The sequence below is a fragment of the Mustela nivalis genome (assembly GCF_964662115.1).
Source record: "Mustela nivalis genome assembly, chromosome: 10".
NCBI lineage: Eukaryota > Metazoa > Chordata > Mammalia > Carnivora > Mustelidae > Mustela > Mustela nivalis.
The window spans coordinates 74780145-74795939 of NC_139029.1; the positions used below are offsets into that span (position 1 = coordinate 74780145).

Here is a 15795-nt window from a genome sequence, read left to right on the forward strand (position 1 = left end):
GACAAATACAGCAGAAGAAAAAAGTAAAATCCAATATCAATAACAGACATCAAAAAATACTTTAATGAAATAGAAGCAAATTAAGTTCACAGTATGAAGCAAAGCACAGACTAAAAACACATTTAAGGGTGGTTCAATGTGGAAAAGTCTGTTAATTTTTTTTTTTGCTAACACCAACAGATTAAAAAAGAAAAATCATATGTAAATCTCACTAGAAGCTGAAGACACATGTATTAACACTGAGAGTCCATTTTTTATTTAAAAGAAAGTAAAAAATTCTTATCCAATAAGAAATAAACCCTTATTTTTTTATTTTTATTTTTAAAGATTTTATTTATTTATTTGACAGACAGAGAGTACCAGTAGGCAGAGAGGCAGGCAGAGAGAGAGGAAGGGAAGCAGTCTCCCCGCTGAGCAGAGAGCCCAACGTGGGACTCGATCCCAGAACCCTGAGATAATGAGCCCAAGGCAGCAGCTTAACCCACTGAGCTACCCAGGCGCCCCAGAAATAAACCCTTTTTAACTCAATAAACTGTGTCTACAAGTAACTTCCAGTGAATTATATTTAATGATGCAACAAAAGTATCTCCATTACAATCAGAAGCAAGACCGTAATGTAATCTATCACTACTAATATTCAATATCATACTGGAGATCCTTGATAATGTAAGAACACAAGAAAAAGACTAAGGATAAATATTGGGAAGGAAGAGAAAATATCACAATTTGCAGATGATATGATTGTCTACAGAAATGTCAAAAGTGAAAAAATATTAGAATAAAATTATGAGTTCAGCAACGTGAGAGTATATAAATGACTGCTACACAGAGAATCAGTACTTTCCCTTTACATCAGCAACATTCAACTAAAAATTCTGAGAAGAATCCACTCACAATAGCAGCAAAAGCTAAAATATATGGAAACAAATTTTAAATGTGCAATTCTTCATGAAGAAAACTGTAAGACTTTCCTGTAAGATATAAAGATAAATGAAAAAAAAATAGGCCATAATCCTAAAAATACCAAATTCCTTAAAAAGACCCATATTTTCCTATTCTCCACAAATTACTTCATAAATTCAGTACAGTTCTAAGCAAAATCTCAGAGTTCAAATGGAATTTGACAAACTAATTCTTTTTCAACAAACTAATTTTAAAAATACAGATCTAGAAGAGCAAAACAGTTAATACTATATGATTTCACTCCTATGTGGAATTTAAAAAACAAAACAAACAAGGGGAAAAAAACCCCAGAGATATAAGTAAACTAAGAAATAGACTTGTAACTATAGAGAACTGATGGTTACAAGATGAGAGGGGAGTGGGTGGATGGATTACATTGGTGATAGGGATTAAGGAGAGCACTTGTAAAGAATACTGAATGTTGTATGAAAGTACTGAATCACTATATTGTACAGCTGTAGCTAACATAACACTGTATGTTAACTAACTAGAACTTAAATAAAAACTTTTTTAATAAGCCAAAAATTTTTGATGGCTGCATAGTATTCCATTGTACCACATCTTTTTTATCCAGTCATCTGTTGATGGACATCTTATTCACTTAATCATTAAGTGAATGCTGACTGGATATACACTATCAGAATTATTTTTTTAAAAAAATTTTGTTATTTATTTGAGAGAGAGGGAGAGAGGAAGAGTGCTCATGAGCATGGGGAGAAGCAAAGGGAGAGGGACAATCAGACCCCATGCTGAGTACAGAGTACAGAGCCCAAGGCAGGGCTTCATCCCACCACCCTAAAATCATGACCTGAGCTGAAACTGAGAGTTGGACACTTTAACCCAATGAGTCACCCAGGTGTCCCTAGAACTCTTATAGGAAAACAGAACTGAAAAACACACACAAAATCCCCTCTGCCAGGAATTTATATAAGGACTTCTGATTTGGATAATAGTAGACTACCTAATTTCAATAACTTCTCTCACTGAGGTCAACTAAAAAGATCAGATTAATAAAAACAAAAACATCACATAAGCAATAAAAATATAACACAAGAGTAAAAAATTAACCAGTCACTCTCTAAGGGAAGATAAGAAACCCTGTGGGACCACCTAATAAAGCCTTTTATTTTTGCCCAGAGGGCATATAGTATCTGGTAGAAATAGCTATGAAACTAAGTTGAAATTTCGGTGGCTGCATGGAGCTAACAGAACTAACTATATTTACAGCGTAAAAGGTGAACCAGAGGTATATGAACTTTTCCATGATCTAGCTCTTACAGAGCCTGACTTTGCGTCATCTAGTAGACTAGGAAAATACAAATCTGGAATTTGGGTTTAACATGTTCTAAACTGGTAGAACTCTTACTCATTTGGCAGAAGTAAATGAAAATCCCATGGGAAAAGATACTATCCTAGGCTTCAAAATAGTTCTACAATAGTTTTCAAATATAATGTCGAAAAATAACGTACTATTAAACATCTAGGCAAATAAAACAAGATACCATGAACAAGAAGTAGGAAAAGCAACTATCAATAAGCCCAGACCCACAATTATTTGGAATTTTGAGAAGGAGAATATATAAATAACTATGTAGACCATATTTAAGGAAATAACAGTCAAACAGACTACGAGAAACAATAAGATGCATATCTGAAAAAGAACCAACAGAAATTCTAGATCTGAAAAATATACAACCAAAATTAAGACTTCAGTAAATGGGGTTAGTAACTGAGAAAATGAGTAAACCAGAAGTTGGGTCAAAAGAAATTAACTGAAATGTAGCATCAACAGACAGAAAACTGAGAAGAAATGGTAAAACAAAACAAAAAAACACCCAGAGGACACAGTGAGAAGAATTTAACATACATTTAGTTCCAAAAGAAAGAGAATGAGGCAGAAGAAATAGCTGTGAGACAACGGCTAGGAAATTTCCAATGCCCAGCAGAGATCCCAAACTTGACAACAATAAAAAATAAATTCCCATTCATATAGCAAAACTTTAGAAAACTAGAGATAAAATTAAGTAAATATATGAAAACTAATTGGGAAATACAGAACAGCTTATTTTAAAATGATTAACAGCTGAACTTACAAGAATAATGAGACAACTGGTGGCTGAGGGCCCTTAAATAGGTTCAGGATGGGAGCTGATCATCAGAAAAACTAACGCATGATTAGAGGACTGCAACTTCTAGCACCCCTCCCCACCATCCCTACTTTGGCCCCACAGGGAGGCGGAAAAAAGCTTGAGATTGAGTTAACCACCAAAGTCCAGTGATTTAATCAATCATGCCTATGTAATAAAACTTCCATAATAACGTCTAAGCAACAGGGGTTCAAAGAGCTTCCAGGCTGGTAAACACATCAAGATGCTGGGAGGGTAGTGCACTCTGAGAGGGCAAGGAAGCTCCATGCCACCTTCTTCCCTGTATACCTTGCATCTCTTTCCATTTGTCTGTTCCTGAGTTATGTCCTTTATTTATTTTAAATATTTTATTTATTTATCCATTTGAAAAAGGGAGGGGGAGCAAAAGGAGAGAGGGAAAAGCAGACTCTGCGCTTAGCACAGAGCCTGGTATGGGGCTCGATTACAGGACCCTGAGATTATGACCTGAGCCAAAATCAAGACTTGGACACTCGACTGACTACGCCACCCAGGTGCCTTCTGAGTTATGTCCTTTATAATGAACTGTGGAAGTCAAATGTTTTCCCTGAGTTCTGTAGGCTCTCTTAAGAAATTATTGAGTTTGGAGATGTGTAAACCTGGCGATTCACAGACCTGTACCCCTGGGGATAAAAATATATGTTTATAAAAAATAAAAAATTAAAAAAAAAAAAAGAAATTATTGAGTTTGAAGAGGGTGTTGTGGGAACCCTCAATTTATAGCCAGTTGGTCAGAAGTACAAGTGACTCAATACTTGTAACTGGCCTCTGAAGTGTGGGGACTGAGCTCTTTAACCTAACGAGTCTGCTGCTAACTCTAGGTAGTTAATGTCAGAATTGAATCCAATTCCTGGATACCCAGATGGCACCTGGAGAATGAGAAAATTTGCTGTTGGTATTGGAAAAAGCCCCAGATCTAGTATTCAAAGGTTAATCTATACTCTGCACCACTCAAATTTAAAACTGGGAAAGCAGAATACATCATATTACATACAATCACAGGTACACTGAAACGATAGGACAAGAGAAAGAAATATAACAAGATATTGCAAGTAAATGTCTTTGAGTGGTTATACCAAGGTAATGTTGCCATTTTTCACTTTTTCGTTTTTCATAATATTTCCAAAATGAGCATATATTAAACTTTCTTAGGAAAAAAAATCAAAGCTATCTTTAAGACTATAGGTTTTAACTATACAGTTCTTGATTTCATATGCATGTCCACAAGAAAAATCTATTAAATTACTACTGAAAAACTATCATTTCCTTAACCCATAATTAAATGTGAACTCCAAAATAGAGATATTCGCTACACCAACATTCTAATATATTCTAAAGAAGCATAGTAGAAAATATTACTTTTAGAGAAGTTAACCTTTTTGTTTTAATGCTGTTAAATAAATCGATACTTCAAATCAGATTTTTTTTAAAAAAGAAAAAACTCTAATACTGTAAAAGCTCAAATATTTTAGATAATGATAAAAAAAAGAATTAAAAGAAAATTAGGCAACAGTCAATACTGAATCATGCCATATTCTGATACCATGTAACTTGAGACAATATAATTTCTTTTCTAGTGCAAACCAAAAGAAAGTAAGTCTTAATTCTCTAGTTGTCAACTAAAAGATAAACTTGGCTTCCAAAAGAATTAAAATTTTGAAACCCAAATATCTTTACCATGAAAAGTGTTTTTTACTTTACTTTCTAGGAATCCCTCTAAGTTTACTGTTTTTAATCTGAATTATTCCATTTACTTCTTCTCACATACAGAAAAAGAAATTCTTGTTTTAAATAGCTTAACATAAAAAATTTAATATAGATTTGCTTATAAAATCTGTGATCAAACTATATATTCTACCTGTATTCTTACATCTTGATCGTCTGCTTAATAAAAATCACAGAATTATAAAGATTAGAGCTGAAAGGGGTTATAGTGACTGCTAGTCTTTCCCTCCCAAAACTGTAATTTTTAAAAAATTTCTGAACTCTACCTGCTATGTAAATAATTCTTCCAATTTAAAAAATATATTCATTTATAACTATGAATAAAACATGCTCTGTAGGAGACAACTAGTATATACAAACTTTGTATAATTTTAGTTTGAAGTAAAGAAATCTGAAATTTTAATTAGTTTCATATTTATAGAGAAATACAGTTTGCATTAAGGCATTTCAAAATATAAAAGTAACTTAGAAGTACTTTTCCCTTATCTAGTACCCCAGAGATCCGGAGACCCTTGGTTAATAAGAGTGATCCATCTAATCCAACTTCCTAATTTCCTTTATAAGGTATACAAATAAAGTAACCTGCTAAGTATAAACAATTTAAAATAAAACACAACCTCAAGTGGACTATTTCCACCAGTGATAAAAGTAAGAAATGCTTCACAATATAGACATTATAATTTTCTTTAAGTCTTTTTTATTTAGAGATTTTTCTGGTAAGGAGATATACCATAGGAAAGCAATTTCACTGGCAGTGAGGTATGTATATACTCTACCAAAATACTCCTTATTTTAACTGTTTTAAACTTTATTTACATATGAAGAAAATTATCAATGCATATCCTTATTTCAACTATAGTATTAGCCATACTACATGAAATAAAATGAAATGGTGCTTGCATACAAAAACTGTTATTTGTAAAGGAATCTGACTGCAGATTAAAAGAAATATTTTGTTTTTGGAAAGAGTTTAAAAGAATCACAATTTATCATGACCAAGACATCTGCACCATATTTTCCATTCCTCACAGCACATTTATTTCAGTAATTCCGTTATGTCGATTCTTAGCATGAGCATAGTGTTACACGATTTTCGTACATATAATCACATCCAAAACAAGTTCTAAAATTTAAATTGTAAACATTCTCATCATATGTAGAAATATTTCAATTGGTGTATTAAGTTTTGCTAACTGATCAAATTTGGAATATAAATGAGAAAGCCTATTCTAAGTTGTGTAGTGAGCATTGTTTATTAATTACATTTCTACAATGTTAAATAAAGTAAGAGGCAAACCTGTCCTGTAAGCATGTCAAAGTTTAGGTAAAACATTAAAAAGAAACAAATCTGTTAACAAAAGGATGTCTTGCAATAAAGAACATTAGATTTTTAAATCTATTATGATACAAAAATGTAAAGGGTAAATAGCATCTTTGTTGACAAAGTAGGAGGTAGCATGGATGCACCACTTTATTGTCTGAGAAATGCAACTGGAGTAAAGAATATTTCCTTACCACAAATAATTTCCAGGACTATGTACATATTTCTTTTAGAAATACTTGTTTAAACAAATCTCCCTCCACTTTTTAGTATAAAAAAAACCGTTCCATGTGATTTTAAAAAAACACTTACACATCTAGATAGAATAGTACTCTGCCCTATTTGAGTGAACAGTCTCAAACTATGAAGTACATGATATTTAATGCCCTAAGTTGAGTAAATTTAGTTTAGCGGTTCCTGGTATTATACAAAACACTAAATACATACAAACAAAATATAATATCTTATTTTTCAATGCAAGTCTTGTGGGGAATAAACAGAACCTTGATTCCGGTAACACTGAAGAAAATGTAATTTTCCAATTAAGTCTGTCTTTAAGTTATCCATGTGTAACAGTTTACTAATGACTGCTTACATGTACTGATCTTTCATTGAGTGAACACAGTTAACTGACAAAACTTAGTAAATCTTAAAAACACATCCTCCATCCTATATAAAATATATAGACTACTTACTGTTTGAAGTACTCAGTTTGCTCTGATGTCACTGTAATTCACTTTTCCCCATTTTCCTGCTTTAGTATTTATAAATGGATAATTTAACGTGGCTTTAAAAAAAAAAGACAAAGAATTTCAAATTTACATCCAATTTAAATTTGCTATTTAAAAGGTTTCCTTGTTCTATGAAGCTGCTTCTGCCATTAGTAGAGAAAATGAAGTTTCTGTAATGGAGGCAGGCTTTTTAAGTAGTGACGTGACTTCCACCATGCCAGCTCCAGTCCGTGGAAGATTAGCGTTTACAATGTGTCGTTGTAAGTGCTTAATCCAGTCTTCCTGAACAGACAATGGTCCACGAAAGACTAGGCCACAAAACCTATAGAAGAAGTTGATAACAGTTCTCTTAACATGACCAATTCCCTTTATTTAAAACCAATTCACATAAAATCCATATACATAAGAAGTAGGCTTCACTATATCTTGGAGATATTATCAAACTGTACTACTTAACAAAAGTTCTTAAATACATATAAAGTCAAAATTATTTAATACAATATAAAACTGCCAATTCATATGCTTAACAGCTATATTACCTGTAGTAATATTTGTATAGGTAGAACTATTATTATTAAATTGAAATTAATATAAACATCTTAATACCTATACAACTCAATACATTTAAAACAACTATAATACCAAAATGTACCATTCTTTCCAAATGACCCTTCCCCAACTCAGAATTCTTTAAACTGCATGAGGATGAGTAAAGAAAAAGGTGGGAATAAGTTTGTATAGCTATACTTATGGGAATAAGTTTGTATAGCTACACTTAGAAGTATGAGTGGAGAGAAATGAATTCCCAAGAAGTAGAAACGCAAGACAAATTAAAAAAAAAAAAATCAAACCAAATTAAAGTACATAAATACGAAAGCAAAGCAAATAAATAAAAACATCACAACAAAAAAAGCTCCTTTCATAAATCAGAGTATCATCAAAGTTCCGATATAATATAAAAAATTTATTCATCCGTTGTGAAATACAGTGTATTATGAGCTAAGTAAGATTTTAAGCCCGTCTTCAAAACTTCATTTATAACTTGATAGCTGAGAATGCACCTTCTGCCACAAATTAAAAATCCCTAATATGTCTCAAAGCAAAATCTGAAGAAACTGAGCAGATACAGCAACATAAGCACATACCTGCATCGGAGAATGTAAACCTCGTCAGCACCATGAGGTAATGACAGCATCTTCTTCTTGCTTCCAGATCTTGACCTTGATTTCTTTTGTTTACAATCTAAGGCTAAAAAAGGGAAGAGAAAGACTTAGCATTTCATATATATTCTAAAATAGAAATACATACTTCTAGAGAGGTCAGACCATCTAAACCAAGTTAGAAAAAGTCTATATTCATCTGTATTCCCTGAAGCATGCACTAAACTTGCAGCTGGGTCTTTAACAACAGTAATATTATCTGTATGCATTCTTCCTGCACTACTTTTCAAATAATGCTTTATCATATACCGAACTAGAACTGAGAGAATGTAACTAAACTCTAAATTACTAAATTGGCCAATTATCACAATGATAATCTTTCCTCTTATGATTATAAGTATGTTATTTTCATATCTAATTACTCTTCCTTATTTCCAGGAAAATTTCAACCTTTTATTTAAGATCATTAAATTAAGTTTCCATCTGATTACCATTCCATTAAGTAGGTCTCACATGTTTTGAAAACTTAGTAAAGAATCATCAACATAATAAAAAGTCAATGAGAAATCAATTTTATAGCAAATATATATCAAATAGCTCTTAAAATTATATGCTGGCCCAACATTTGGAAGGGCAAAAAAAGCTCAACTCTCATTTTTTTAAAACTCAACCTGTATTGCATGTACAATAATGTTTTATTTTATTAAGAAATAAATGAAAATCCAGATTATCTCACATAAATTTACAAATGGACTGGAAACGTAATGCTAATTATTCTTTACATTTTTAAAATAATTTTACATTTTCTCCTACAACTTATTTTTAAAATGTGATTAAAGGGGGAAAAAAGATTTTTATATTAAAAGTGGATCAAAATTTTGTGCTGTTCTTGAAATTTTTCTATTACTTGACTTCTCCTTCAATCACGTATTCTAAAAAATGTAATTTAATAGAGGGAAAAAAGGTATTTTTTTTAATAAGTAGGAATGATAGGACATAACATTTTATTGGTCTTTGAATATAACTACACCATTCCTTTGGACAAAGGGATGACAATATTCCAGGGTGCTGCTGGTCAATTAGCAGGAAGAGAAGGTAAGAGTTTTTCTCTAGGGATCCAAGGGGGAGGGAAACAAATGTAACAGAAGAGTTACACAAATGGTTTTTCTTCTGTTAACCTGTCACATGAAATCCCCTGGAAATTCTAGGAAAGAGAGAATAGGAACTGGCTATTCAAGGATTCTGTGAAATGAGTTGTTCCAAGTCCAGATTCCAAAAGAATAGATGCTACTATTACAAAACCAGTAAACACAGTTCCTTACAGTAGTCAAGTGGCAATGCTAACAGAAATGTCATATAGAAAATTAAAAACCATGAGAAGCCTAGATAAATCTCATTCAAGCCGCTGGTTTCTGCTTCTTGTCACCTGCCTCTTTAAAAATAAAATCCTGCTTGGGCCCAGAGTATTCCCTTGCTTATGCTCAGAAGAAGAATCTAGTAAGTAAAGAACTGCAGGAAATCAAGTTAAGAATGGCTAATTCAAAGCTAAACAACCAAAATCTGGAATAGAAAAATCTTACAAATTATTAATTATTTCAATCAAGACCCTGGCACATAGAAACTCAACAAATATTTCTGGTGTAAAAAACAAAGGAAAACCCAAATTTTTAACCTTTGACATTTAGACAGCATATGAATGGAAATTTGTTCTGCCACTATGCAATATAGGTAGCATTCCTGCAAAACACCTGTGGGTCATTTGTTTAAATGAGTATGTTGCTAACAGTCACATAGAAATTCTTCATTGATCAGTCTACGAATGTGGAAACTAAGTTCTTTACAACCAGTAGGAAGAGTGAGGTATCAAGTACTTTGTAATTAGTACCTTCAGTTTCCTAGTTGCACTGGTAAGCAATCTGAATTTAAGTGGATTTTAAAGCATAGAGCAATTGATAACACTAGAAGTAAAGAGTTTAGGGAACTCAATGGGTTAAGTGCTATTAGCCGTCAGCTATTCTTTCCCTATCTAAAAGGTAAACCACACACAATCCCTGTCTTTGTTATGTGGAACAGAATAAGCATTTGGTTTATCATGAGATTATAGGGAGAATCTTACTTTGATGAGCTTGCTGGTTGTCAAAATTGCCACAGTGTATTCAAATTCCTTTTAAAATGTAAATAAATTACTGTAGGATACAAACAGAATGCATTATAACAATCCTTTAAAAATCTGTTCACAGAATGCTAATGTTAAATGTGTAAAGCAAATTGAGGGAAAAGGGCAGAGGGTGATGGGCAAGTAGGCAATAGAATGTTTTGTCAGTTATATTTAGATGCTATAATTTTTTAAAAATGGAAATGGACATTTGAGATATAGAAATGTTTTTGACTTTAATACAGGAAAAAGAAATTTTTGACTTTTGATGTTGTATGGACTCTAGAAACTGAGCTTTTATGAATGATCAGATCTAAATTTTAAATGACAATCTCTTAGGCTTTCATAGTAATTTAATATTTGAAAGTATGACTTTGGAAAGTAGGAGAACTCTGCCAGTATATGATTGAGAATCTCCATTACCCAGGATTCCAAGTAAGTTTAGAGAACCACATGCATTGGGCATCCTTGGAAGTTTGTCCATAAAGTAAGGATATGAAAAACTTGGGACCTCTGGTAGTTTACACCTAAACACCTTGGTGTCTCGATATCTCCATGATCATTTTAAAATTTCTTATCCCCTGAAACATCACTTATTTATTTTAGATGGTAAAACATGAATACATTTTATAAGAATAGTTTTTTCTAATACCAACATCCAAACTTCACCCCTGCATTACTGCCCAAACATTTTAGAAAAATCTGCAAAAAAATGAGTATTTAATGTTAATATGCACACAAAGGGACATCCATATGGTATTTTCTACACGAAAAAGATGATTTACACAAAATGTTCCACTAAATGAAAAAGATGATGCACAAACATATTATACAAATGTTCTCATTCAACAATTTTTATTGTATCTAAAGGGAAAAGCAGTTTTATTCTGGCCTGCACCAGGAGTCACTAGAACATTAAAAACAGAACACTAACCCATTCAGTTTTAGTATAATGGGGCTTATCAATATTTGTGATAAATAGCCAAAGGTTTAACAAAGTTGTTTATATTAATAATCTGCCAAATACATAACTTTATATAAAGTCTTTCTTTATAACAGGATTTTATTTGTTAGTGTCAAAAAGTAAAAACATGCACACTTTTTTATCTCTTCCAAAATATTTTAAATCTACCAATGTTTCTATACTTAAAATTTACACAAAATACTAGACTGGTTTTAGAATCTTGATTTTCTTCTCCTTGAGTTTTAGAAAGGAACAAAATCATTCAAACCGTCCTATGGCACCTATGGGGGGGGCAGAAAAGTGATCAATTTTAACTAGAAGACTGTTGAAAACATCTTTGCAGTTATCTGATTTATAAAGGATCTGATTTCCTACTGAGAGTATTTTACTTGTAAGGAGAATAAATTATCCTGTAAGGCTATATGCAAAGTTTTAGAGTATACCTTTCCTTTCAGTAAAACAGCTGTTTGATCAAATAGGAATGAAAGAGAAATACAGTAGACTTATGAACGCTCAAAAAGAACACCATACTGCTATGCTACAAAATACAACAACAGCAAAAGCAACAACAACAACAACAACAACAACAAATGTGTCTAAAGCACTAAACTAAATCAGTTAAAAGCAAATCAATGAGTAACACAAGAGATACAAATTCCAGTTTGTTTTCTGAGCCTTATTTAGTTTTATACCTAGAAGAAAAAGAATTTACTTTGGGCTCCAACAATAAGTCCTTTTGACCTTTCCACCTTTCTTCCCATTACATACATCTGTTTGAATTTCATTTTCTTTTTAGTTCACTACACAAATGACCTCCAAATACAAGAATTTTTTTCTTAGGAACATCTGAAGCTTCAGTGTGGTAAAGAAGCACATCATAACTAAGTTGACATTTACCTCCAAAATATTTTTATTTGCAGTCATCCTCCCTTACAATGGAAAGTTCCATCTCATTTGTTTTGTTCCTAACTGGTTTTTGGCATCTCTGGAGTAAAGTGAAAATTCATACAATGGCCAGGTTATATACATCCAAAATAAGAGGTATGGTATAGCTCTACTAGAGGATAGGAAAGGTCGTCTTCATCTAGTTGGCCTGTGTAAGATGGTAGGCAGCAACAACAGCTAAGAACTCATTCAAGAAGACGGTAGGAATAAAAAGATGGAAGCATGTAAGACATCATTCCACCACCACCATTAACATACTGGTAGTGGGGTAAGTAACGGCAATGCAAAAGTTAGGAGAAGAATGCATATGTCCCAAGGTGCACACAAATTTGAGATGATAAATAAATTCAGTTCTAGTTGCTATCATTAATCCTTCAAAGTTCGTAAGTCCCAATCATATAAAGAATTGTGCAAAGAGCATTTTTTTTCCCTCAGCCCCAACCGAAAAAGGAACATTGCTTTTGGGGGGATGGGAGAAGAAACATGTTACCTTGTATAAAATAGGGATGGGGGAGGGAGGAAGCCAAATTCTTATTTCTTCAGTGTACGCTCTTCTCTTGGCAAAAAGTGCCTATAAGACTTCATGGGTATATGACTTGTGCAGTCACATAGGATCCCATACTTGGTAAACACTGTTGTCGTATGCGGTCTTCAAATTCTTAATAGTTTTTTAACATGAGACGTTACATCTTCATTTTGCACTGGATCCTGCATATTACGTAGCCAGATCTGAGTACCTACCACTCTAAATGAGAAAGGCAGCCCCTCAGCTCCACCTCTTAATCTCTTGGCTCATTAAAAAAAATAGCTATTAAGAGAAAAATCATTAAATCCCACTCTCTATAGCCCATTAAAATGGAAAGGACTTTCCTACTCCCTATACCAATTTTTTGTTTCTAGGTATACTGCCATAATCAAACCAGTCATTATTCCCAAGATACATATAAAGCAGTTTAAGGGGTTTATTGTCATGAAAAGCAATGTTCCCCTTCCAATCAAAATTAAGCATATAGATAGATATACAATTAGCAACCTCAGAAGTACATTTCCACCATCATTTTCTCTTGATAGTTTCACTCCAAAATTGGATATTTTTTCCAGGATCCTATATGTTACTTTCATCAATTTTTAGAGTTTCCAATCTCAGTAACTAAAAGTATAACTAACACAGAATCACAGAGCAATCATGGCAAAGTTAATTAGGTCCTGCATGATTTAACATTCTACCTAGAAGAGGACAGAATGCAAAATATGTGAAAAGCAGATTTCCTTTGCTTTAAGTATGAGGTTTATTGCTTAAAGTATTAATCTAGAAGAGGCAGGTAGCTTGAGTTTGCCCTACATATTAAGGATTATATTAAGGGTAGGAATAGCCTTCTATCCTTGGTTCAGAGAATAAGTTCATGCAAATGAAGGTAGCCTTTATTTAAGCTTAGGTCCACTTGGGAGAAAAAAGTACATTCAATTTGTAGAAGTCTCTGCTATTTCAAAGTAGGGGGGATGTTTGTAGAAGAATATTCTGAGCAACCGTCCCTTAGGTGAAGGAAAAAGCTAAAGGTAAGTATACTTCAACACAGATTTTTATAAACAAAGAAACTGCAAGCGGACTAGTTTTTCCAGCTTGTCAAAAGCTAAAAGCTAACAATATCCTGGCTACAAGTTGTTTACTGGTCAGTTAAGAGTTAATAAGGATAGCAAATTTATTATTTCTCTGTGGTAAGAGGTTAGGAAAAAAACATTTAAAATTCCTTAAGTGGGTTGGACTTGCATGCTGTTTTACTAAAGCAAAATATGCACTTACCAATATCAACCACTCTTCCAAAACTAAGACACATCTAAAATTGGAATAAACATTAAAATATATAACTAATCTGTTATAAAACTTTTGTTTAGAATTATTTGTATATAATCACACTCCCTTGACCCCTAAAAGCCTCAGTATTTTCAAAATAAATCATTTTATATTTAGTAGGAGTAATTAAATACATGTTTCTGATTATAAAATTAGGTAATGAAACCACATTACTTTAATATTGCCATAAATTATCTTTACTATAAACATGTCCAAGTTATATAGGGCGCACAATAATTATAACGGTATATCTAAAGGTCACGAATGCACAAATCCCAATAGATTTGATTTTTTTTTTTTAAATAATTTTGAAGTTTACACATTCCAGCCAAAACCCAAACTATAATCAAACATGGTACTGACCAGGTCCCTTCTGCTTTGAGTTAACTTCCAGCTAAGGCCACAACTAAATATTTATTCTAAACAATGCACAGCAAAAATTAAACTTATTCCTCAAATTCCAGACACAACAAAGAAAGAGTGAATACTATTTTTCCACTTCTTAGATACATGAGGGAACAATAGCCTCCATCAAGTCATCCTCTTGCCCTTACCTCCAAAAGAAAGTCCGTGTATTGTTTTATTATTTCCATAAAGTCATTTAATGACCAGAACATGCCTTGTTACTTGTAAGGTATAATTATATCTTAATCCAGATTATAAACAGCATTAAAAAATTCATGTTAGAATAGAAATCACAGCAAACACAAAACATTATAACAAAGGATATAAAGGTATTAGACATGTTAAAAAATCCAAATATATAAAAATCTAGGTTAATACAATTGTTAAAAAAAATCAAACAAGATATAAAAAGCAAAACTCAGAAATTGTAACAGAATGAACAAGAATGGTAGGGGACTAGTTAAGATTTTTATGAAAAACAAGTGGTTAGTAAAAAAAGATTATTAACCAAATAGAGTTCTCAAATTTATAACTAATGACATCAAAAGCAGGTATCATAAAATGTAAATATTTTGGGCTACAATGGTACAAAACTCTTCAGGGTTCCACTCTCCAAAATACAAATTTAGTGACTGAATAAGTGTGGTTATTTGCTCTGTTACAGTGAATAGCTAGATGATAACCTATTGCTGGATAAGCAATGAAGTCTACCCTTTGCTTAGAAACACCAAGGTAGCAGATTCATTAACTATACTGCCTGGTATAACCATCTTCCCAGCAACATGATTTAAAATCTGAGTCATCTCTATCTCTGTCCTCTTATTCTTCCACCTTTAACTAATCTGCCGAATTCTTACCTACTTCCATAATATTACCTTTCCTTTACATTTATAGTCATTGTCCTGCTTCAGGACTCCTAAAATGACCTCACCTACAATTTCTCCACCTCCCCAGCAAATCCTTTAACTTTTCTCAAATTCTTAAAAACAAAAACGAACAAAAAATCCCCCAAGCCCCCACAAAACTTCACTTTTTCCTTACTACAAAAGTTAATTCCATCACCAGAGATTAGCATTCTATATCCTTTATCCGTCCATCTCTACCTCCTACTTCCTCATATTTTCAATAAACTTCCCACTGTCCCAAGTTGCTCCCTCCTATAGGTAAGCTTCTTCCCTACCCTGATGCCTATTTCCATTTCAATTAGATATCCTCAGGGTCCAAATCAAATGTTACTTCCAAAAGCCTTGCCGGGTCCTGGTCCAGCTAAAAGTACCTTCCCTCCTCCTCTGAACTTCCACGGTGTATCATGAGGAGAGGTGTACCTCTCCAATGGCCCTTAAAATTTATCCTGTATTACAGTTATGTATAATGTGCTTGTACTATAAGATCCAATTTATCTCTGCAGT

At 32.8% G+C, this 15795-nt stretch overlaps 1 protein-coding gene across 26 annotated transcripts in view; it reads right to left on the reverse strand.

Moving 5' to 3' along the window:
* Positions 1 to 5533: 5533 nt before the first annotated feature.
* The window catches only part of ZNF644 (zinc finger protein 644), a 102048-nt gene continuing 91786 nt past the window's right edge, over positions 5534 to 15795 (reverse strand). For 24 of the 26 annotated variants that reach the window (XM_082688638.1, XM_082688649.1, XM_082688639.1 and 21 more), the window contains 2 exons: positions 8051 to 8153; positions 5534 to 7227 (listed from right to left, as the gene is read on the reverse strand). In XM_082688638.1, the coding sequence (XP_082544764.1) occupies positions 7035 to 7227; positions 8051 to 8153 (296 nt within the window). In that variant the 3' untranslated portion in view covers positions 5534 to 7034. Of the gene's footprint in view, positions 7228 to 8050; positions 8154 to 10181; positions 10252 to 15795 lie in introns of all 26 variants that reach the window. The other 2 variants (XR_014300048.1, XR_014300049.1) reach the window with 1 other exon arrangement.